The 25,032-nt window shown below is 38.9% G+C and overlaps 1 protein-coding gene across 1 annotated transcript in view; it reads right to left on the reverse strand.

The window, feature by feature from the left end:
• LOC139720880 (uncharacterized) overlaps positions 1 to 24,412 on the reverse strand; it is a 38,564-nt gene extending 14,152 nt beyond the window's left edge. Inside the window, exon 1 of the mRNA XM_071632211.1 lies at positions 24,228 to 24,412. Coding sequence (XP_071488312.1) covers positions 24,228 to 24,412 — 185 coding nt within the window. The remainder of the gene's footprint in view (positions 1 to 24,227) is intronic.
• Between the last annotated feature and the right edge of the window lie 620 nt (positions 24,413 to 25,032).

The raw sequence follows: 25,032 nt of genomic DNA on the forward strand, positions 1-25,032 counted from the left end.
AAAGTGGTACAATCTTTGCCAATGGTTTAAACCGTGGACAAACGTATGGGGCGCCAAGAGTCGCATGACCTATTTCGTTACGAAATGTTAACATTTTGTCGACGAAATGACTGATTTCGTAACGAAATAGGTCATGTGACACTTGGCGCCCCATACAAAACTACGGCCTTTGTCCATGGTTTAAACCATGGACAAAGATTGTGCCACCTTCGTGAATTAGGAGCTAAGGGTTAATGAAACAAGGTCGAACAGAATGGCTGTGAATAACATCGGTATAAGCGTTACGTAATAAGGTGAGGTTTTCCTGCAGGGAGATGGAAGTGTACGTGGGTCAGTGGTATCATCACCTGAGCTAACTCGCACATTTGGTCGCCACCAATATCCGGCGAAAATGTGTGAAACTTGACAATGCCACCCTTCCTTTAAAGTCCAGGTCCAACTTTGGTACGACTTCTACCATTCTGATTGTCAGATATAGGAATGAGACAACTTTGACATGGTGTTTAATTGTCATTGAATTCAACTCCATCCGGAAAGTAATTACTCATTGTTTTCATATAGAATCCATCCGGCCCCCAAATTTTCGTGTCATAAATGTCTCAGGAATAAGTTTGATTGACAATATTGCTGTGATGGGATAACACTGTCCTTTCATGCAACCCCATTGGAAAGGAAGGGATGTTAATCCGATGGTCAGGCGGCATTTGCGCGCGTCTTATATGCACAACTTTGAATTCCTTTCTTCTGTCAAAGATAATCGTGTCATGGAAAAAATATTACGAGACATATCAACTCTGCACTTTATGATAACGTCTCATCGGCCGAACGGAAGTCATTCGGAAGTTGTACATGGGTCCCAAGATGACTCGCAATTTTATGATAAGAAACACGATACACCGACCACCCTACCTACTTCCGAAACTGAGGTCGAGTAAGATGAAATTGATAGCAGCGACAGCGAGGTTAAGCACAGATCACCATCTAGTCAAGATGGGCAAGCGTTGATTAAAGAAAAGGATCAAAGCAGGAGATGAAGAAGAAAAGGCGTCTACGTCCGCCATTGCAAATTTAAGCATGCATGCCCAAATGTAATGATGAATGTAGTCATTGCGTAATAATGATAATAATGATTATAAAGAAAATTATAATAGTAATGAAATAATAGCAATACAAATGACGATGATGGTGCTGATAACCATAACAACAGCAGCAACAAAAATAAACTACAAATAATGATGATGATAATATAATAACTATTATAATACTAATCGCCATCATCATCATCATCATCATCACCATTATCTCGGGGAAAATGCATACAAAAAAAGTAATACTAGTACATTATATCGCTTTCGCATGTCACTTGAAGGTTCAGTCTGGCCGTAATGAATAACCACTGCGGACGCAGGCAACATTGACATTATTAGAAGTGTACCCGTCCATGCCATGAGTACATGAATTCGTTAAAAAACAAACGAACAAACAAAAACAACTTTTATGTTAAAGAAAAAGATGAAAGGGTAGAGAATGTGATAGTCGGAATGAATGAGAAGGCAAACTACTGGCTTTATAGTGGTCTAAGTTGATACTAAGTCAATTAAGGCACCCCATATGGATGACCCTTATCTGTGCGGTAGGTTCCAATAGAACACGAGCGTGTTATTTTTCTTCCGGCTTTTACCTTATCTTCTTCCACAAAAGTACGTTTTGATTTAATAACTTGTTATCGTCGTTTCAGATAGGATACAATTATAACAATAATGATATTACTAGGAACAACGTTTCGTGTGCCCTCCTTTTTTTCTGACCACGACAAATTGGGACGAATTTTCACCCTCTCGTTGAGTTACCACGGTAACCTCGCAAACACTTAGACCCACTTACCCTTGACTTGCAGTAACAGGTGTGTTATAAACACCGGGCATTATGACCATGATGAGGGGATGGGAATAGGGGTGGGGTAAAAGATTGGGCAGGTGTCATAGAGAATCTTATCAACAGCTGATGTCAACGTGATGTCACCAAACCTTGAAGGATCACGTCATGAAAACAGCTCATTTAAACTAGGTTGGAATCGTCTCTAGAATGTTTCAGTTGAAGGAGCTAAGCAACATAAAGTTCCATTTATGCCTACAAGTCTCTAGACATGTACTTGTATTCACACAGAATGTGTCAAAGCCTGTAATATTTTCTAAAAACAGGTATATTCTTCGTGATTATGCCCATTACATAATTATGAAAGAAATAATGTGGTTTATGGACATGAGTTATCAACGCACTTTTTCCTCCCCATATTAATCACAATATTTCGACACAAACATCGTGTTCCCATATAATAGGAACGCCAGAAAAATTATTTCCATTAAACAGGTTTCATTTCCCTTAGTCGTATTTTTTTAGAGGATCTCACCGATCTGTTCTTCATTTTCGTATATCAAGAATATAAGAGGGGAGATGTGCTTTGTCGTGAAAGGAGAAGCACCATTTTTTTTTTTTTTTTTGTCTTCCCACACCAGATCTCTGACTAGGCGAAGAAATTTCATCACCCCAGAATGCACTTCTCTTTATTTTCATATTCATTGAACCATGAAGCATTTTTCTAAGTATGCATGGATTGCTCTTAAAGTGATAGTCCCACTTACAAAGAGCGTTAGACTCGCGATCACGCGCAGAAATACCTTTAGAGAATCATGAATATTATAAATGTATGTACACAATATGATATGATATTACAAGAGACAATGGTAATAATGTGAAAACAAACTAAATGAGAACAAAAATGGAGGGGTTTACAGGGCGTATTTCATTCAAAAGTTCATTTGAAAGACCAGCAGATAAAATGAAATGACCATGTGGATAACATGAAGCAACTTGGTTCAGGGTGTGTGGGGGAAATGCGTGTGAATGTCATTCGCAATATGCGGCTAAAATGATGTGGAAACGGTGGAAGGGGTTCGCCGGAGAGGAGCGGAACGGAGCCCGTAATGCTATAGGTCGTGAGGATGTACCTCGAGTCCCATTTTACATGAACATCCGCGAGACTTGAATAATTGAAGCCGATGACAGGACAGGAGCAGTAGCAGCAGCAGCAGCTCCTTGCAACTACCCTGCAAGGACGCCGGGCGCACCTGCACGACCTTCCCCCTATAGCATCATCGCAGAAGCGATGGGAAAGGGGGCTTCATGTTCTGATGCATTTTTCCTCTCAAAACTGTCATCGCGCTTGCATTGGTGATGATGATAAGCATCGTCATTTTAAGATGAAACAGCCATGTAAAAAAAAAGGCCCTAAATATCTATGTTTTGATCTCTTGAAACATTCCCCATCCTTCAAGCTACCTCGCACATGACATCCATTCTGGAGGTTCGACATCCTCTTTAATTTCTGGTTTAGAAACAAGACTTTCCCCTCTCTGTTCTCGTAAAGGTGTTCTCACTCCCCACGCTCTCCTCTTTAATGTTCCTCTCTTCTTCTTCTTTTCTGTTTCAATTCACGTCACTTTTGAAGATAATGTCCAGATAACAAAATTCCGAAATTTTGCAAATTGTCTGTTTTCCTTACTTCGTCGTCACCATCTTCATCTTCTTTCTTCACGTTATTTTTAAACTAACCCTTTCTTATCGCGAGAAATCACTCCATGCAGTCCTCAAACACCCCCGAGCCCTAATCCCCCGGGCCCGGGTGGCTAAGGCGTAGAGGAACCCTAAAGGGCTTTTTACACTTGTAAATTTTTGCTTAGCCCCGGACCAACGGTTGGGCTAAGGGGGGGCCTTAGCCCCACCGTTGGTACGGGACTATCCTTAGCCCACTTTCTGTTTACACTCGTTTTTGCCAAAGTGGGCTAGCCCCACCGATAGTACGGTACTATCTGGCCCTGCAAATTAGCAGGGGTTAGCACCGCAATTGCGGTGCCAAGCAAGTGAGTGTAAACAGAACGACAAAATAATCCTGGGCTAAGCGAAGGAGGCGAAGTCCGACCCTCACTGACCAATCAGAAACGAGGTAATCAAGTGCTGCCGGTGCGTGCGTGTACGTGTACAGTACACAGCGTAATTATGAATATTCATGTGGTTTGGAAAGTCCGGGGCTAAGAAATACGAGTGTAAAAAGGTCAGTTTTCTCCTTAGCCCCGGACAAGAGATAGTACGGGACTAATTGGCGAGTGTAAAAAGCTGAAAAAATTGGTACGGGACTAACGATAGTCCTGGGTCAGAGAAAGTCCGGGGTTAAGAAACACAAGTGTAAAAAGCCCTTTAGACTATGGATCAGAGTACTGCACACCCCTGGAGACGGGTATTCGAAAGATAGTTTCAAAGCAATTAGCTAATTAGCCACAAATCGGGCTGATTATCGAAGTGTACTTGTTGCTTATTTCTTCTCCAACTTCTTCTTCTTCTTCTACTTCTTCTTCTTCTTCTTCTTCTTCTTCTTCTTCTTCTTCTTCTTCTTATCTACTTTTTGTTATCATTTGCATGTTCTCCTTACATACAATGTATTACCATTTTCAGATTCTTGTTCCGACCGCAGGGGTGAGGAAGGAATATGTTTGGCGTATTATGATCGCCGCCATAACATCACCGTGTTCAGTTGGAGATGTATTATAATGCTCGTACCTGGAGCGTTGGTTATTGTGCAGCTCGGGGGATCGGGGTCGGGGATCGGGGGCGGACGAGCCCGATCAGAAGGGGGAAGGAAGTGTACACTTCTGCGTGGATTTAACCTGCAGTCGGCCAAAATGGCATCGCGTATTACCCAGCAGAATCCCTGGAATGATGCAAATGCTCACGTGTCAGGATTCTGCGAGAAGCTACACATAATTACTCTTCAAGGTCTGGCAATTTTAGGTTCACCGTAAATCTTTAGGAATACCAGTAATTCTGAACAAGCTTTTTTTTTTTCTTTCTTTTTCTTTTTCAACATATTCAATCCCTCTCTTTCAGCTTTTGTTTGCCTACATGTGTCGAAGGTCGTGTATAGCTTCACCTACCAAATGGGATACCCTCTACGATGATTTCATATCCGTGATGTGAGTATCACATCCGAAATGGAAATCAGGCCAACTCTTCTTCTTCTTTGATGAGGTATACATTTAAATCAGAAATCGGTGTGGAAAATTATAACTCGAGGTGAAACATATAAAAGATAGTCATCAAGTAAGGGGCCCTCACAAAACATAATCAAGTCCCGTGTCGTATTTGGTTGAATGATATTAATATACTATTATTTAGATATTTGTACTATATATTGTATACATCTTTTCTGTTTGGAGATGAAAATAAAAATGGATTAATGAATATTATCTAGTCTGCATTGCAACCTTAGCCTAATTGTTTAAAGGAATTGTATTAAACGATACCACACATACTCGGTTGTGACATTGAAGGCCGCAACGGTATTACTTTGGCTTTTTTACTTGTTGTGCATTACTTTGAAATCGATAATACCCGCGCCAAAAATTCTACTTTCTTGTACTGTTACCCATACATAAAACATTCATACATGCCAAAAGCATGCGATTCACACGGCCGCTTGTGCGAAGTGAACAAAAATTTTAGGTCAGTAAAATACAGAAATATAGATATCGCTCATATGGAAGTGAAGTAAAATACCATGCTGGCTTACTCTTTCGTTAATCTAGATGAAAAGTTATCTTGATTGATATAAATAATGTAACAGATTAAATATCGATGGCTCATCTGAAGAAATTCAATCCACCTATTCGAATGTGCAGATCTCAGCTTTTACATGTAGTTACGAATGAAATGAAATTTTAGGAGAGGCAGTAAACATAATTTTCATTGTTTTTTTATATTACATTCAGTACCTAGGCTTTAAGATACTAATAGTAAATGTCAAGATCCCGTGTGGATTAAAACACAGAAAAGTGCCAGTGTTGGGTGTAGACTTTGGCGCTAAAATCGAGCGTGCCCACACAAGTGTATGGATCGGAAGACATGGCGGCTTGCCCTGAGGGTTAACTCCGGGGCAGTTATATTTTAATAGAGAGATAAATGCTGCTCGCTGATTAGAAGTTGAGTTCGGATACTTTTTTTTTCTTTCGCTAACTTTGATCACGCCTGTTAAACTTGACTGTAACCAATTACACCCTCGGAATAGACATCGCGGTTTATCTAAAATAAACGCGGTGACAAGAGCGGGGGTAATCCCTCCAAACGAGTGATATAACATGCCACGAACAAGACACGTAATGTGCCCAGAAACCAACCCCTGAAAAACAGGTGCCCCCGTGCTGTTTCAGTTTGTCATCATCGCACAAATGAACGAATTAATCACCCGTAAGATGCGATTGGGTAGATAGTGCGCAGTTTAATGATGTAGATGCCTTAAAAGAGAGTCATGATCCCGATTATGGCAATAAGGATATATGGAAAAGGAACTATTTTGATAGGAAAGAACATCCTTTTTTTTCTTGTCGTCTCTTGCAGACGCCGTAATCCCGTGTGCTCTTCTGTTCTCTCAGCAAGCGCACCCCCTGACTACCAACCATAAGCATTACCCGTGTGGCGCAGACAGAACGATAAGAGAACTGGAGCTACGCTTGCTACGTATCTCTGTCAGTGCGTAATTACACACATCCTCGACTGTAACGGCCCCTCTCTCTGTCCTGCACCCCAACTCCATCCTACCGGAGAGGGGGAGGGGGAGGTATAAGCAAGGGACGGGTGGGGTGGAAGTAGAGAAGGGTATAGCCCACAGAATGAGCCGGGCCTAAAGCCACAGGAGCCACACTGGACTGTGATACATGGACGATATTGAGCAATTGTTCTTTTGCGGGATTAATTTGGGAGCGTGACGCTAATACCGTGCTCATGATTGAAACAGGTCAAAATGCGGCTGGCTCAAAAAGCAAGTTAAAAACAGCTGTGCTCACTAATCGCATTTGTATGACCTGCGAGAATCTTCACTCAGCGCAAGATACTGTGACGGAACACATTACGAAAATCGCTAATTTTTGTTACATTACAATGTCCTGTAACGGTTTTTGGATGTTTGTTTGTTTGTTTGTTTGTTTGTTTGTTTGTTTGTTTGTTTGTTTGTTTGTTTGTTTGCTAGCTATGGGGAGGGGAGGGGAGGAGGAAGTTAGGTTCGGTTTAAATTGCTTATTGCTGCATAATACGTTCTCTTGTTTCGTGGTGTTTATCTCCCTTCTCCACCCCCTTCCTCTCCCCCCCCCCCCCCCCCCCGCTCTTATCTTAGTAGGATATGAAGTAACTCCAGAAGAATGCGTCAAACTTGACTAAAGCAAGACAAGCATCTTTCAATAAGAGCGATGATGAGGCATGGCCGCCAAGTAAGGATGTATGCTAGGACACTCGAATATCGCGTCTGTTTGTTTGTCTTTAATTCAATTCATTTTGATTTTTTTCTCTATCATGTTTATAATCAGAAATCGTCAAATCTTTTGGCCAATATCTGAACGTGAAATACGTTCTTGTAAGGCAAATAATGACCTTTCAAATCTATAACAATCTACGTGAAAATTACGATACCAGTGGACCGCCACTTGCAGTGAATGTGCCTTGTTATAACCATGTTCTGAAAAAAAGAAAGAAAAAAAATCAAAGCTTCCTTTGATTTTTTTTTTCACTTCCATTTCTGCCTGAGTCAAACTCATGTTGCTCTTTGGTGTACTATTAAAAAGAAGAAAAACAAACAAACAAAATGAGAATGTGGACCCCCAGGTGAACCCCTTCTAAAAGAGATGCACCCGATTCCTGCGATGTTGTATTCAGCGCGTCCTTAGCTAAGTTGCACTTTAGTCAAATAAAACATGTAGGAGATACCCTCAAGGATACACGAAACGGATAAATACAGGATTTAGGCAGGAGACAAGCGGGTGACTCATCGCAGGCCTCTCAAATTCCTATTTCCCGCCATCATTTTTAGTTTTTTTCTTATTTAGATAAGATATATCTACAGGTAGTCTGCATGGCCACAAATTCGATATTGGTGCTTGCAGCCTCAATGCCAGACCATTATTACATCATAAGGCAATATTCAATTTTGCATTTTAATCATTATTTCATGGTTATCTCAAGACATTATAATCATACCGGCCACACATCTCTTTGCTATGAGTCGCTGATCTATAGCATTTTGTTTGTTTCTTTCTCTCTTTGCTTTGTGGATTCGGTCATGAAGTATCAAAGACACATGCAGGTCTATACATTTCTTTAGGTTATGCATACAAATAAACAATTGAACGGTTGGGATCTGGTAGTAAAGAGGCAATATCTTCCCACAGTTGCGGCATGTCGCTGTTAATTTTCATCGTACATTTATTTATTGTGTATTTAAGATCAATTTTGCAAATGGCTTGTATTATCTTATGTTCTGTACAGAAATTGAATTAAATGTAAAGGCTCTTCTGCACCGACGCAGGTTCATGTGCTGTGGTGTTTCGTTTTTAATTTGACTGTAAATCAGGTGGAAGACTAGCTAGAAGAGGAATAAAAAGTGATGAAAACCTGTACTATATAGTAAGAGTAATAAGTGGAAGAGTATAACGACCATTGTTAAGAATCGTGTGTAAAATAAGGTTTTGGGGTGTTGGAATTTCCTTTAAGTTGACAGCTCACGGATATTCGCCAGAATAACAATATGCATGCAAGAGGAGGTGATGATGTGTGCGACTCAAAATTTCTCCAGTTAACCTGCACAAATAGGGGTATGGAATTCTTTGTCTTTCTATTGTAAAGTCCAACGTTGAGATAACCAATCCGTGATGATTTTCAAGGCAATATATTTGCAGTTATATAGGGTTAAAGGGTCGAAGTTTCAACCAACAAGGCCAGGAACAAATCCATAGACCTTGTAGTAGCAATGACGTTATCTCCACCCCTTTCCACTCTAGTCACGGTTTACCAGTCCTATATACTCAATCTTACATTTCTAATCTGTACTGACAAAAGCGAAGTGACATGAAAATTGTTCTTTCTACAGGTGTCTGGGTCCAGACGTTACCTTGCCCAGGCTACATAATTATATAATTCCCCAAACAGAAATATGATTAAAAACATGCTCATTTTTCTCCTCCGTCATAGCAACGTCGATACAATCATCAACTCGCATGCAGTCATGCGTGCACAATCGATCACTATTGAATATATTGTCAAGTGTGTATGCAAGAAATACTTCACCTATCAGATGTAATGGACATTAATTATCGCGTTATACTTTAAATTTCACGCAATGAATTGTAGCAAAAGTCACATGTAACAAAATTAAAAGTATCAGAGTCGTATAATGACCTTTGTAATTTTAACATAGAAGCTCTATTTAACTTGTTGTTAGTTTGTTTTTTGAAATTCGATGACATGAGTGCATGTATTAACAACCGATTATGCAGTCGAAAAAATAAACGCCATCTCAATGTCTGAACGTATTATGCTGCAAACCACTCAGTTCTCCGGAATTACTGAGTGATGTAATCCCTTTTAATGGATTTGGATTTTATTCGACTTAAATTTGAGAACGACAGTTATAACAAGGCAAGCGATTGATTGCCCTGTTGTTTCCTTTCGTCACTCATCTTCGTCAACAGGAGGGATAAGCATGCATGAATAAAAAAAAACACTGAAAATATATTAAACCTTAATAAAGTGACACATCTACCAGGTCAGCCCCTCTGGTTGAAATTAACAGACGCCTGAGGCACCCCCGAAAACAACAACAACAACGACAACAAAACAATCCAAAACAAAACAAAACAAAACAACTACCTACTCTAGGTCGCGTGATCTGAAGCATTACGAGATATAAATGATTTGCTTGCTCCATCGACGTATGAAACTGTTTCACCCAAAAGGAAGCGGGCACCTTGTAATTGATTAGATTTAAGGACTAACAATTTAATACTGAGAATGATCCTTTCCCTCTCGTATTGCCAACTCACGCATCTTTGCGAGTCTTGGCACAAAATGATTGTCATCTTATGGAATAAAACAGAAATAATAACAACCACCAAAAAGGAAAAAATGAAAACCCTCCCGGCCTTGTCCTTCAAGCCGACTTTCTCCAGCTTCAGTTTGTGACCTGGATTACGACTGCACTTTTTTGCCCTTGGTTTGGAAGCATATATACTTTCCTGATATTTTTTCTCCCTTTCTTTTGTTTGTTTATTTGTTTTGTATCGTATTGTCTTGTGCAACCAAGTTTGGTAACGTAACGAGTTCGCGCGCGTCCGTCATACTAATATACAGTTTTCTGTCAGGTGCATAGCCCCGCTAAATTCCGTGACGATCTGAATATCATGAAGTACCAGATTACACTGATGATTATAGGATTTTAATCGTCAAATATCGAGACTTGTATGTCGGTGTGTGTGCGTGTTATCGTGCTATACTTTAGTCTTGATGGTGATTTGCCCCTAATCTAAACACTGAAGCATGCATCGAGGCTTTAATTCATCCCTCTTATCTCGAACGGCAATTCTCGCAATGTTTGTGAGTCAGAGTGTGAACCGATGATAAACGTTAATCGGCAAGCACGTGGACACAGACAGCAGCATTCTTAATTCGGCAACATCTCCGAATGAAATAATCGCTGACATCTAAAGCTTCCGTAACGATTGCCTCGGCGTGTTGACAGGAACTGTCCGAAATGTCTCGACTGATCACCATTTCGATGATTTGTATCTGATCGAGCAGCTTGCGGATGCAATTTATATGTCATTCATGTCATTGGGAAAGGAACATAGCCGACTAGCTGACCGTTCAGTCATTCAGATATTTCTGCAGAGGGACATATTATTGTCCTTATACGTGTTTTTGATTGCTCACCATTCTCTCTGGTAATCACGCAGCAACAGGTGTGAAAAGCGTCTGCGTATGACAATACCAGAAACCGCAAAACTGCTTCTTTGGGTAATAAGGACAACAATATCTGAAGACCAGTCAGACACTGAAAATAGAAAACGAAAGCGGTTTCTTCTTGGCTGCTTTGGCTCTGATGAATAGGCCCTTGTGATGATTATGAGCGGAACTGCCTGTTCCGGGGGAAAGGATGAACTCAGAAGAGACACGTGGATTTGGTTATTGTCAATTGTCTTTGTCACGGATAAATCATTACAAACAAACAAACAAACAAACAAGCAGACAAATAAACACGCTAATCAAAAACGAAACGATACATGACAGAAAAATCTTTTGACAGTAGACAAGACGAGTGATGATTGTGTCATGTGCGTGCTACCTCCTTAGGCGATAAAAGACCAATCGAGTGAAGAATGGTTATGTATGTTCAAGATAGTGACTAAAGTTGGTGTTTCTTTCTATGATTCAGAGGTCAGGTTGCCTTAATGCTTCACGCAAATCAGAGTTCTGGCGTGAAAAAAAAACAACAAAAACAAACACGAACAACCCCCTCCCCGAACCACAGCTTAAAAAAATATATATAAACACACACATAGACAGCAAAGTTCACCTCGTGATAATCGTGATCATGATCCCAACATTGCTGTGCATTGTCAATGACGTGTCATATTTCTGTGTGATTCCTCACGTTTTCGGTATAATGAGTCTCATCAGTTTTCCCCATTCAGTGACGTAATGACACAGCCGACGGATTAAGTTTTTAACATGTTTCAATGTATACGGAGAGTCATAGTAAGCGTGACTCTGGCGCTGTGGTTGTTGTAGTTGTTTTTTTTTTTTCTCTGCTGCTGCATTTAATCATGTCTTGAAGTGAATGGCCAATCAATACAATATCATGAAAAAAAAAAATCTTCGTTTCCATTGTATTTGTTTATGTTTATATATCTCGGACAAGTTTACAGAGTTTCTGTAACCGTGTACTAGGGTCGAGCTTACGTATGATTATCGTTGCAAACATTACAATGCCATTCCATTTTCTACAAGTTTTCGAGTATGACTCTGTAGTTTCCAAAAAATACTTGTGAATGTAATTGCTATACCTGGTGTATAAATGGTAATACATGTTAATGGTCAGGCTAGTATAGTGGTGTGCCACTGATTCGGAGTGACGTATCAATCGTGGTAGTGCATGATGAAGTGAGAACGTGGCGTCGAGTCGGATCAGCCCTCTGTCGGGTTGGAAAGGGGTGTGAGGGGCCAAGCAAAAAGACCATTCTCCGATAAGGAGAAGGGAGTTACATCACCATTCATTCCCCTCTGCTGCGTTCTTTTTAATCTATCAACGCAGATATCTTGAGCACAAATTCTGGCAGGCAAGAGGTATCAAAACACAAACGGGGAAGGCCTGGTGGACTTTCTCGTAACTGAATTTTTGAACAGTCAATGCAGATTTATATTGACACATGTTCTACATTTTCGACTGAAAGTCCTGCTCACAGGGTATCATGACCAAGTATACGATATAAAAGAGACAGAGGGTAGAGATTTTAGTTAGAGTTTGATCAATGAGGGGTAAAAGAAATACGCGCCAAAAAGTAGAGACGTTCGCTGATTTCTGTTCGACATTGCAGTCACTTAATTGACACAAAATAAATATAAAAAATGGAGAGCTGGAAAGACAATAAATGTGAGACAAGTACATTTACATGCAGAGAAGACATAGAGAAAGGAAGACATCGTAAAGGTTTTGCTGTTGTTATTGTAATAAACATGAAAAGCAAACAAAAAATCTGACAACGAAAACTATGAGAGTTCTCGACGCAGAAAGCAATGTTCATTTTATCTAACGTTAGCAGGTTTTACTCATTTAAAGGGTGTTTTTAAATCAATGTGTCGGGGATACATGTCTGAATGTATTACGTCTCACACCCCCTGGCTCCCATTATGTAACATTTTTAAACATATTTGTGAGTACGTATACCGGAATGAGCGCGCGCGTGTATGATTCACTCGGGCTAACTATCTCCCGGCATATAGGTCTCTCGCTCTTTCTGTCCTTTCGCAATGAGTCATATTATCTAGTGTTGACATCATCTAGGACATCTATTCCCGCCAGACTGAAATATGTTTGAATAACCCCAAAGCCCCACTGACAGACGTCCCCTGGAATTAGCGAGCGAGAGACTTCAATGAGGCACAGTTCAAGGTATTGTATATGTATGTATATATATATATATATATATATATATATATATATATATATATATATATCAATAATAAAGTCACAACAGAGGAATGCAGGGAATGCATTAATAGCCAATCTCGATTTAATGAATAATCTTGATTTAATGGATTATTCATTAAATCAAGATTGGCTATTAATCCTCTGTTGTGACTTTATTATTGCTATTTCTAGTACTGCCAATACGCGGAACAACTACAATGTATATATATATATATATATATATATATATATATATATATATATATATATATAATACATACATACATATCCATATTTACATTGATTATTATATTATGATAGAAGGGACTTGCTAATTCCACTTATATTCGTTGGTCGTATACTAGCTATAGTAATTCAATATTCAGATATGATGTATAAGCAGTATTCTAAATGTATCCTTAATATTTGTTCTGTCCACCAGTTATCATTATAATTACTGTGTATATCATGTATGAATATTGTGGGTTTTTTGTACAAGAAGTTGTGCTATTACTTTAGATGTTATAAGAGAATACATGTATGTGGTAATTCTCTATAAATGTGAATTGAGCTGAGTTTAGTTTAGTTTGGATTTGAGTGAAGTATGATTGGGTAGGGCATTACCCAACATGATAGAACATTACCTAACATGAAAAAAGGTGAAAGGGCACAATAAAGAGAATAATGATGATTATAAAGAAACTGGCGATATGTTATTTGGAATTTCCAATGCCCCCAATTAAAATTTTACCGTGCCTATTTGTCTTGAACGCTAAAAGTATATCTTACACAGCTAGACATATTGTAACATAACATGATTGTACGTGTCTGTGACAATAAAAGGCAGATCTCATTTTACTGTACCATGTGACAAATACTTTCATTGCTATAGACGCTTTTGTTCTTGTTGTCTGTTTGCTTGTTGTTGCTCCCTTCCTCCCTCTTTGTTCAACTCACCAGACACGCCCACACAAATTGTTCCTAGAATAATCCATGCCATTTTGAAGTCTAGATAGGATATCCCCATTGCTTAACAGGCTCGGGCATGAGAATCCACAAATTTCCCGGATATCCCCCTAAGTTGTGTCCGTTTGACAGACCAGTGGCCTCCCATACCCCCAACAGAATTTGCAGGAGATACGACATTTTTGCACTTAAAAAAGATGAGATTTATTACAAACGGCTAGTAAGTACATAGCTCAGTCCATCAGACCTATCGGTCCAACAACAACAACAACAACAACAACAACAAAACGATGTCATCAATGAACAGAAAGAGGAGAAGAAAAAGAACAGAAAAGTGGGGCATACCTGGATGACTAGGCTAGTAGGATCATAGATGGCCACAATCACGATAACTCCACCTTTTTTAGTTTGAGGCTGTAACATTTAGTCATTGTCTGTCACTGTCACTTTTGATAGTTGATGCAGTCATGCCATATTGCAGTGCTTTTGTATTTGTGTTTTCGTTTTTATATTCTCTCCTGTCCTGTTTGGGCTGTTTTGAATTACTTGAATTTTTCATTTTGTTATTAAGAGAGTATCAAGTTTTTGGGTGGACTGTTTCAGATCCGTCCACAGTGTACAAGCATTGCTTTTCAGCGTACCCCTAATTCTTGGTATCTGAAAACATGGATAACTTGACAGGGTTTGAAACTATGTATGCACGCATTCACTACCTCTAATTGTTATCATATAGCTAAAGATTGCGTACTCAAGATTATTTATAATACTCTTATATTGATGGTGTCATGCTCTGTTGAAGAAAAACAATAAAAAGTACATAAATCTAATTAAAAAAAGTAATGGCGTGAAAGAGATTCTCGATGAACCGATATGCAGATTTTTTTTTTCACCACGACATAAAAAAACATATCCTACGTTTTTCTTGTTCTAACTGCTCTCTCGATGTTGTTGTTGTTGTTGTTGTTGTAAGAGGGAAGGAAATGTTCTCGTGAGATACAGAGAGAAACAAAGAAAAAAAAGAAGAAGAAGAGAGGGACAGAGAGAAAGGAGAGAGAAAACTAAAACTCAGAGTGAACGAGACTAGATCGTATTGAGATCAGTTTATTTCTGACTTTGTTGACAAGACGTGCCATCAAACTTGATTTTGGACTTAGATAAACGCAAGCGAAAGGAAAGGGAAAGTATTTGGTCGAATGTCCTGAGTGCGTGCTTTCCCCCTTACTGTTCCCTAAAGAGTGGCTCGCAATAGATCGCAAATCAAAGTCAAGAATAACCCCCCTGTCCAGAAACAAATATTCTTTTTTCCTTCTATCTTTGTGGTTTACTGCCGTTTTTGGTTCCTGTGGTAACCACATCAATCCCTCGACCTTAATGTCATTGACACGATAGGAAACATTAGCGTCAGATGAAGTGTGAGGAAAAGTTTTGAACACTTAGTCATAGTGTCGCTCGTTGAATTTTTTAACAAAGAACAATCAAAATGGTCTTTTTTGCGTCGTCTTGTTTTTATTTCACTACATGGACAGCTAAAGGGTACATCGTCCCGTATGAATTCGCCGTGACGGAGTGATTACATCGAGAGGTGCGGTGTCAACACACCTACTTGTGATGGGTATATCATCTAAAATATATCATCTCTTCCGTTGTGGAGAGAGAAATAGACCCAGAACACGTGTGCGCACGCTTGTTTGAACTTCGCTATGAGATAGATCTGTGGCGCTCTTTGTAATATAGGCAGTGCAGTGCAACTCTCGTGAGGTTGGATGTGCTTTCCACTCCCACATCTTCCGTAGATGGGAAGAGAGACTATACAATAAACCCAAGGAAATTGGATTGGTCAATGTAGATGGATTTTAACTTTGGTATACCGTCTTCTTCACGTCCAGCGAACGAAGTTAGTTAAGATACATGCAACCACCATATCTTTCATGTTCAGAGGTAAAGGTTCCATGACCAATGTCCTTCATCGCGATTTCAAAGTTATCCTTGAATCCTCCTGCTCCCCCCCCCCCCCCCCCCCCCCCCAGGGCATAAGTAACCATGGGACCTTTTTTTTTTTTTTGGCGACTTATCTTTCCAACAGGAAGTTGAACATGACAAGGCTTGTATGTCCCAATTTCACGGGAAAACCCATTGTTGTCTCTCTCTGTCATTACAAATGACATTTGCAACACTCCAGTATGCCCCCCCCCCCAAAAAAAAAAATACAATCGGATTTTCCACAACAATAACTAAAAAAAAAAAATCAATATAAATGCTATTGCAAGGTATGAAACTATAGGTTATTACCTACATCTTACAGAAAACATCATCCGATTAATTTCAGAGGTCAAAGAGAAAATGAGGAACTTTATAGAGCATGTCAAGAATCCGTCCCCCTCCAAGTTTTGTAAATTGTGTTCACAGTTCCAAGAGCACCAAAGTGCTGAACTTGGAAGAAGAGAGCCCATGACATGCTTTCCACATTTTTCTCTGTGACCACTTAACTAGATTGAATGGAGTTGCCTGCAAAATGGACGTAAGAAGTTATAGTTTCATTCCCTGAAATTGCATTCAGATTGTTAAATGATTTTGAAAGTAATCAATGCGGGAATCCTATTGTACTTCTTTTTTTTTTTGGGGGGGGGGGGGGAGATACTGTATATACCCTGTGTTTTATTCCACTTTATCAACTCCTTTTCCCTCGTTCGTATGTCAAAGAAGTGCCATCGCCCTTTTTAACATAGTTTAAGTGCCAGGATATTTCTGGCTCCCTCCCAAAAGAGGATTTATCCATCGCCCAAGTGACATACTGTACAAGGTCGTTAATTGTTCTATTCGTCGTTGAAGTACAGTAACTTAACGCCCTTATCATTCTCGACCGACGTCATAATGATTATTGTGAGTGGGGGGGGGGGGGGGGAGTGGCAGAGTTGAATTACCGCAAGGTGTGGACATGGAACTCAATTAACTTCCTACAGAAAGTATTGCCGGCGACTACGTGCTTGTATTTTCTCCTTTACCTTAATTAATACCACTAACCCATTTGATTCCTTGGAATTAATGTTACACGGATTTGCGTAGGATCATGCATGATGAACCCGTCAGTTTAGGTTCCAAGGTTGGTGCAGCATTGATGAACCACATGCGACTATTCGGTGGAAAACGCCCAAAATGGTGCACTCCAACACGAGCGCGGAGGATTAGATGATAAGCTGTATGCGGTGTGTGCATAGCGTACAAAAATGTTACAATAACTGTTTTAATCCTATGTCACAAAGAGTATTCCCTATCTATCTATCTATCTATCTATCTATCTATCTATACATCCATCCATCTATCCATCTACCTATCTTTCTATCTATCTATCTATCTATCTATCTATCTATCTATCTATCTTCCCTTCTCTCTTGTTACATATTTCAATCCATCAATTCAACAGCTTTGAATGTTTAATGAAAATAAAAGTCTGAATATTGAAAATGTTTTTTGCATAACTTTGTTCATATTGATTACTATTCTGTATGTTTAGAAATAGCGAGAAGTACCTATGGATCAAATGATCAAAAACCATTATGCAAAATTTATGTGTGAAGAAATAATGTTCTCCATCTTTGTCAAGGAATGGTAACTCAAAATATCGTTACAGCATTCCTCGAGGAATTACGCACTTTATTCCGCATTAATACTCCATAATTTGAGTGATCAGTACAATATTATGACTTCAGAGAACCGATTAATGAGCTCCAGGCGACAATTTAACAGAGAAGGTGACGGATTTCTTAATGCGTGCCCGAGTATGAGTGTGTTTTCTTTTAAAGTAACAAAAACTGTTATCATCGCGGGAGGAAATATTAACAAAGAGACGGTTTTCACGCGGCGTCTGCTAGAAACGTAACTTCTGTCATCAATCGCTTCCTCCCCTATCAAAAATAGAACACACTAATAAGCCTCAACGATGATGCAAGTCCGCCGCGTATCCTCCGCTTATATTCGCTGTGCATCATAAATCGCTCGTTATTGTTGGCAAAAAATGGGGGGGGGGGAATATCAAAAAGAAAATGAAATGAATATAACGGGCTCCCCAAAGTTTCGCTGCATATGCATTCAATTATCTCTGTATGTGAGTATGTTTGTGTGTGTTGTCTTGCTTCTCTACATCTTTCCTTTCCCTCGACTGCTCTTTTTTTCCCTTTAATTTTATATTTTCGTGAAAACGCTTTAATATTCTGTAGTTTCTAATCTTCCTGAAAATGTTTTCGCCCTGTTTTTTACCTTGTGTCGTGGCTTGCGTGCGTGATAACTCGAATTCGTATCAAAAGTTACCTACGTGACTACCCCTGTTTCTTGCTGATTAATCATTTCACCCCTAAGTGGAATTGAAGAATTTGCCGCATTACAGCACTTCTGGTATAATTATTATCTGATAAATTATCTGATATAAGTGAAGAATTCTGATTCTTAACAAATTACAATGAGCAATGATATAGAGCAGTGCACGTTTTGAATGCCTGCTTCATAAAGCGATTCTCATCTCACGCACCCCCCCCCCCCCCCTCCACCTGCCATACGTTGGGCCTTGGTTTTCTATATAATGTGAATGATGGGCTAAAATGTTCGTCACAAACAACAGAAATAATCTCTCAGGAAATTTTGGAATTTTCTCATCCGTTATGACCCTAGTGTTTCAACGACATGGACTACACACACGTTTCAACTTATATGCGAGACAACATCTTCTCATAAGATGTTTCCTCACCGCCTACCACTGGCAAATTATGTTCCGTTAGCAACAAGTACATCGGTTTGCTGCGGCCATACAGGTTATGTCAGTCATAGTTGGTGGACGTTGAAGAAAAGGATCACAATAAAAGCGTCGCGCACCACACCGATAACCATGTTATCACTCCAAGGCGGACGAACCCCCTAAACTTATTAACGCGTCGCAAAACATTGCCGGACATGGCTGCTCGCTCAGTATTACAACGTGCGTGGACGAAAACCCCTCTTGGTAACAGAAGGTAATTTGGTAAATTGTGTCAATTAGCCGGCATCCACTCTTGTGCATTGGTGTTTGTGGTATCTTGGAGAGAGCAATGGATTTCTTCCTCTTTTGAGGAGAGAGATGGAGAGATGGGGGGGGGGGGGAGGGGGAAGGAGGGAAGTTTTAAGGCCAAGGGGCGTTGCTCTATACTATCACTTGAGGTATGTTAATAAATGTCATAATTAGTTAGTCGCAAACACACATCGTGCCGCGACGTTTTACAAGGAGCATATGCTTCCAAAAACGTCAATCCTCATATATATATATATATATATATATATACATATATATATATATATATCACAAACATTTTTTTTCATATACGTTCAAACCTTTTCATTTCACCTGATCATACAATAAGAAATGTTTATGCCGTTATACTACAAGTAATATGATATAATGTAATATAATATAATATAATATAATATAATATAATATAATATAATATAATATAATATAATATAATATCATATAATATCATATCATAAATGTAATAGTATATACAAGTATATAACCAATAAGCCTTGCCCTTACTAGTGGTGCATGCTGTCAGGGCCGGACTTGAGCCCTAGCCTTCGCGATGCTCCTTGGTGTTATGTACTGAGCTATGTACTGTATATGCAATGATATAGTTTTGACAACTAATCATGCACAAACACGTAATTCATTGTTAACGAGTACCTTGAAGAATTATAATCATGATAAAGTATGTGCCAGTGTGTGAAAATATGTGCTTTGTACTCGGGCCAAAATGACGATTTTTTTTTCTCTCTCTTTTCGAGTTTCTTATTTCTATCTCTCTATTGCTGGTGTGGTAGGAGGAAGTGATGTTACAATATTATCCTACAAATTTAGGAGCAACACTAGATTTCACACTTTATGATTACCACTGGTACTTATAATAATCTTTATATAAAACAGACATTTCTACTACTCTTGACTGGTGATAACAGCTTATGACTTATGAAGTTTAGAAAGTTTTATATATATATATATATATATATATATATATATATATATATATATATATTATCATTATCATTCATGATGTATACGAATAACGCATTCCAATGACGTTCCCATCCTACGGTGTCTCTTTATAGTTATAGTTGATAAGGTCTCAAAAGAGAACAAAGCAATCAATACATTTTGTAAAAATCAACATTAAGTTCCCCAATCTATGCAAAATCCATGTAAAAATCAATATGTGTGTGTGTGTATGTGTGTGTTTTTTTTTAAGATAAAGATAACGGGCCTCAAGTGCCCAGTCAATCCTTCAGTGGCTGCATACGGCAGGTGGCCGCTATAGACATGTGACCGCTAAGGCAGGTTTGACTGTATAGTTATTAAAGGTACTGTTTGCCATTGGGAGCAGTGATGTAGAAAATGTTCAAGATATCACATTTGATGCATATGTGTAGGCCAGTTGTATCACAAAACATCCTACCACGTAAAAATTTAGCAATAAAGCTTAGAATATAAGGAGATATTGCTATTTTTCTCAATAAACCATACATTTAGACGGTTTAGTTTAGAAACATTTTTATTATATCCATTGTTCAAATTTTGTATATTTAACAATACTTAACATTAATCATACTGATTCAATTTTTTACATAGGTTGTTTCTACTCCTAACTCACATTTTAGAACTAATTTGAAGCACTAAAGCTGTGTTTTTGTTTCATCTGCAAATGGTTAATAATGCCTTTAAGGCCACAAAAGAAAAAAAAAGCACTCAAAAATATGAAAAATTAATAGGTAGCTTCCAATTCCTACTTTGTTATCCATGTTAAGATCAGTATTTTGTTCTATTTGTTAACAAAGATAAAGGATATTAAGTGCCAAGTCAGTCCTTGTGAAAAAGGACATACAAGCATAAACAACTCTTTTTAAGTTAATGATGCTTTAACTGAAAGAGAGGGCGATGACTTGATACCATTTTGAGCAGGCCTAAGTTTGTAACAGGGCAGCACATAATATTTAGAATTATCAGGGTCATTATGAAAACTTAAGAGAACAAAGCGATCAAAAAATAAAAAAAGCAGTTGGTAGTCTTCCAGTCTTGTTTTGTAATCAAAGTAAAAAAAAAAAATCATGTGGTTTTCTTTTAAATAATATAGTTATACAGATAAAGATAAAGTGCACCAAGTGCCAAGTCAGTCCTTGGAGAAAAAGAATAAGCAAACATAGAACACTCTCTTTACGTTAATGATGCTATAATTATTTTAACCGGACGAAAGGGCGATGACTTGGTACAGTTTGAGCCGACCTAAATTTGTAGCAGGGCCGTCATTTAATAGTTAAAGAAATCAAGGTCGCAAATGAAAAATATAGAGAACAAAGCAATCAAAATTTTTTTCAAAAAAATCAATTGGTAGTCTCCCAATCTTATTGTGTAATCCAAGTAAAAAGCATGTGCTTTTTTCATACACATATAAAGGACATCAAGTGCCAAGTGAGTCCTCGGAGAAAAAGGACAAACGAGCACAGATACACTCTCATTGGTCTAATGATCTTATGGCTTAACTGGAAGAAAGGGCGATGACTTAATACCATTTTGAGCAGACCTTAATTTGTTACAGCGTATACGAATAATGGGGTTGCCTGACTTCTCTATTTCACGGTATACTGTTTGTTCAATAGGAGCTGCAGCGGACGTAGCGTTAGTTCACTCTAAAGGATTTCATTGCCAAGTTTTCGACCTTTTTTACGAGTCTTCTTCATAAGGCGTCGGGAAAGTGTAGAGCTGACTAGTGCGGGTTCGTGTTTTTTTTTTTTAATCTGTGGAGTGATATGTATATAATATTATATACATAGGCCTATACATACTTATCCAGGTCACAAAAGAGAACAGAGCAACCATAAATGAGAAATCAACACGAAGTCCCCCTGTCCTATTCTACAATCGATGTAGAAACCAATGTTGTTGTCAAGTTGCCAAGTTAGTCCTTGGAAAAAAAAAGACATACAAGCATAGAAAGACTCTCATTAGGGTAATGATGTTATATTTTGACTGGAAGAAAGGGCGATGACTTGATAATGGATTTGAGCAGATCTAAATGTGTAACAGCGCATCAGTGTCAGTTGAAAACATGTTCCGCAACCTTGAACTAAGAGCATGACTTTCACGGTGTTTCATGTACAGTCGGGTTGTGATCCGTGCCTGTGTGTGAAAGTCTGTATGTGCTCAGACTAAAATGAGACATTTTCCTTTTCGGTTGCTGTTGTTCTTTTTTCTCTCTCTTGCTTGTTTATGGGGACGTGATGTTACAATTATCCGACAAACCAAAGAGTATTAGACTTTGGACTTCATGCTTTGAATACTGATAAAATAATCTGTATAGAACAGACTTTATCTACTTTTGCGACTCTGGGCTGATAACAGCAGTTGAAAACTTTGAAGTTTAGAAAGCTTTTTTTCCAATATCATTATAAATGAGCAGGTAGGCCTATACGAATGATGCAATTGCTTCTATCGCACAGTTTTATACAGATTTATAGTTATCGATGTCACAAAAAGAACAAAGCAATAAAAAAACTGAAAATCATTAGGCATTGTTTCCCAGTCTTATTTAGTAATCCATGAAAACAAAAATGAATATGTTTTTCTTACTAAACAGAAAATACATAATCAAGTGCCTATTAAGTCAGTGCTGGGGGGGGGGGGGAGACAAATAAACATAGGTGAACTCTCATTAGGATTAATAATGCTATTGTTTCAACTGAAAGAAAGGACGACGAATCAATACCACTACTAGTGTCAATCTAAATCTGTTACAGCTTACACGAATAAAACGGTTGCTTGAAGTTTCTATTCCACGGTCTATAATACAACAGACGGAGCCAGCGAACGTAGCGTTAGTTCAGTCTAAAAGATTTCAATGCCAAGCTTTCGACCTTTTGAGGAGTCTTCTTCATATCTTGCTTAAGGCGTCGGGAAAGTGAAGAGCTTACCAGTGTATTTCTTTTTTAAATGTCCGCCTAGTTATATAATATCGTATAAACATATACTTCTCAAGGTCACAAAAGAGAACAGAGCAATCAAAGATACAAAAAAAAAATAATCAACATAGTAGCTTCCCTGTTTTATTTTCTAATCCATGTAAAAATCAATGCTTTTTAACAACGATAGAGGACATCGGTGACCAAGTCAGTCATTGGAAAGAAAAAGACATACAAGCATAGAAAAACTCTCATCAGGCCAATGATGTTACATTTTAACTGAAAGAAAGGGCGATGACTTTAAACCATTTGAGCAGACCTAAATTTGGAACAGCGCAGTGACAGTTGAAAGCATGTTCCGCAACCTTCAACGAAGAGCATGAATTCCTCCAGGTATAGTCCGGGCCATGAGCCTCGGCGACATCACGGGACAAGAGAATTACATTCAGGGACACGGGGAATTAGCGCATCATTTCCTCATTTGCTATTACATACCATTAATGAGATACATGAACAGAAAATTCATGTCCCTCTTGCCAAAGGCATAATTTCTCAACGTAAAGGCCATTGTCATTAACCTCTGATCCCTTCCATAAGAGTATAAATATCGATCGCCATAATTTTATTGGGATGAGAATAATGTGGTGTCCTCGATCATTCTAAACTACAACCTTTTTTTAGGGGAAGGGGGGTGGGTTCTGTCACCAAGACAATGTGGACGGACGCGATCATTAATGTTGTGATGTTTACCCTTCGCGCAAGGATCGTGTTTACTGTTTCATGTTTGCATTTAAGTTGCAGTAGAGCTTTGATCATGCTGCCTTACAAGCTAGGTAGTCATCGATCATTATCTCTTCAGGCAGGACTTCTGTGTCTCGAGTTTGTTTGTTTGTTTGTTTGTTTGGTTTTTGTTGTTGTTGCTATTTTGTGTCTATTCAAGCACCCTGAGTCCTGGTTATTGCCGCTTTCGAATGACAGAATGATACTGTATCCAATTACCAAAAAGCTGCAATATTAGTGAAGGTTGTTTACATACGTTTATCATGCTTTATTAAGCAGTATCTGCACATTCTCATTCTGTCAAGAAGACATACGAAAGAAAAACAAATGGGGTAAGAGTAGATTCCATGTAATTTCACACGGTGTGTAGGAATACATGGGACTGTACATTATTGTATAATGACGTGCTGTCTACAGATATGACATGGTACGGAGGCATGCTGATGAACGTTACCTTGTTACCCTTGAGCAAACATTATCTCCATGAGGTTCCACGTTATTTTGGGACATCGCGCTGCCCATCCCGAACGCAAGTATAAATATATAACACGCCAGGAGTCGAAAGGTCCTAATATGGCCGTAGCACAATGTTACTCGTTCCATGTTTGCCGGGTTGTTTTCTCTTAGTCCAATCATCATCGCGTTCACAGAGTACTGAAGGATTAATCGTCACTCAATCCACTTTATTCAAAAGTTGCTCCTGCATTATCATCCGAATAATGATAAAAGGTCAGCTTTATCCTCAATGATCTTAGGACGCCTCCACGATTGTAGAACGGGCATTTCTCCGTAAGCAATTCCGAGAGCAGCTCAATCCACGTCCGTTGTCAAACTCATGATATCTCAGCTAGCTATAACAGCGCCTCGAAGCAGTCCATTTTGGAATGAGGAGTTTTTGCGGAGAGGGTGATGATCATGTTCTGAATGCAGAGCGCACCGAGTTAGGAAAGTCAATGAAGGAGTCGCGGCAGGTTCTTGCAGACAACAACCGTACCACCGAAGTCCTCCTTGATATGCCGAACTTGAGCGGAGAGACACAAGTCTAGCCCAGAATGTACTGTAGGAGGCCCTCTCTTGACAGTATATGATCACTCATTCTGTATTACAATCTACGTACCATTACTGTATGCTACGCAGTTTGAGCACTGCGAAAGAAGCGGTAAACTTGTACGCGTTTTTAAATAGCTGGATTGCTTGCGGGGGCCGCCTCTAGCTTCTTTACACGGCTGCGAAACAGACGAGAACAAACCATCGAGGCA

This window comes from Diadema antillarum, unplaced genomic scaffold (genome assembly GCF_040938485.1).
Source record: "Diadema antillarum isolate AM-2024a unplaced genomic scaffold, OU_Dant_1.0 scf00000134, whole genome shotgun sequence".
Classification (NCBI taxonomy): domain Eukaryota; kingdom Metazoa; phylum Echinodermata; class Echinoidea; order Diadematoida; family Diadematidae; genus Diadema; species Diadema antillarum.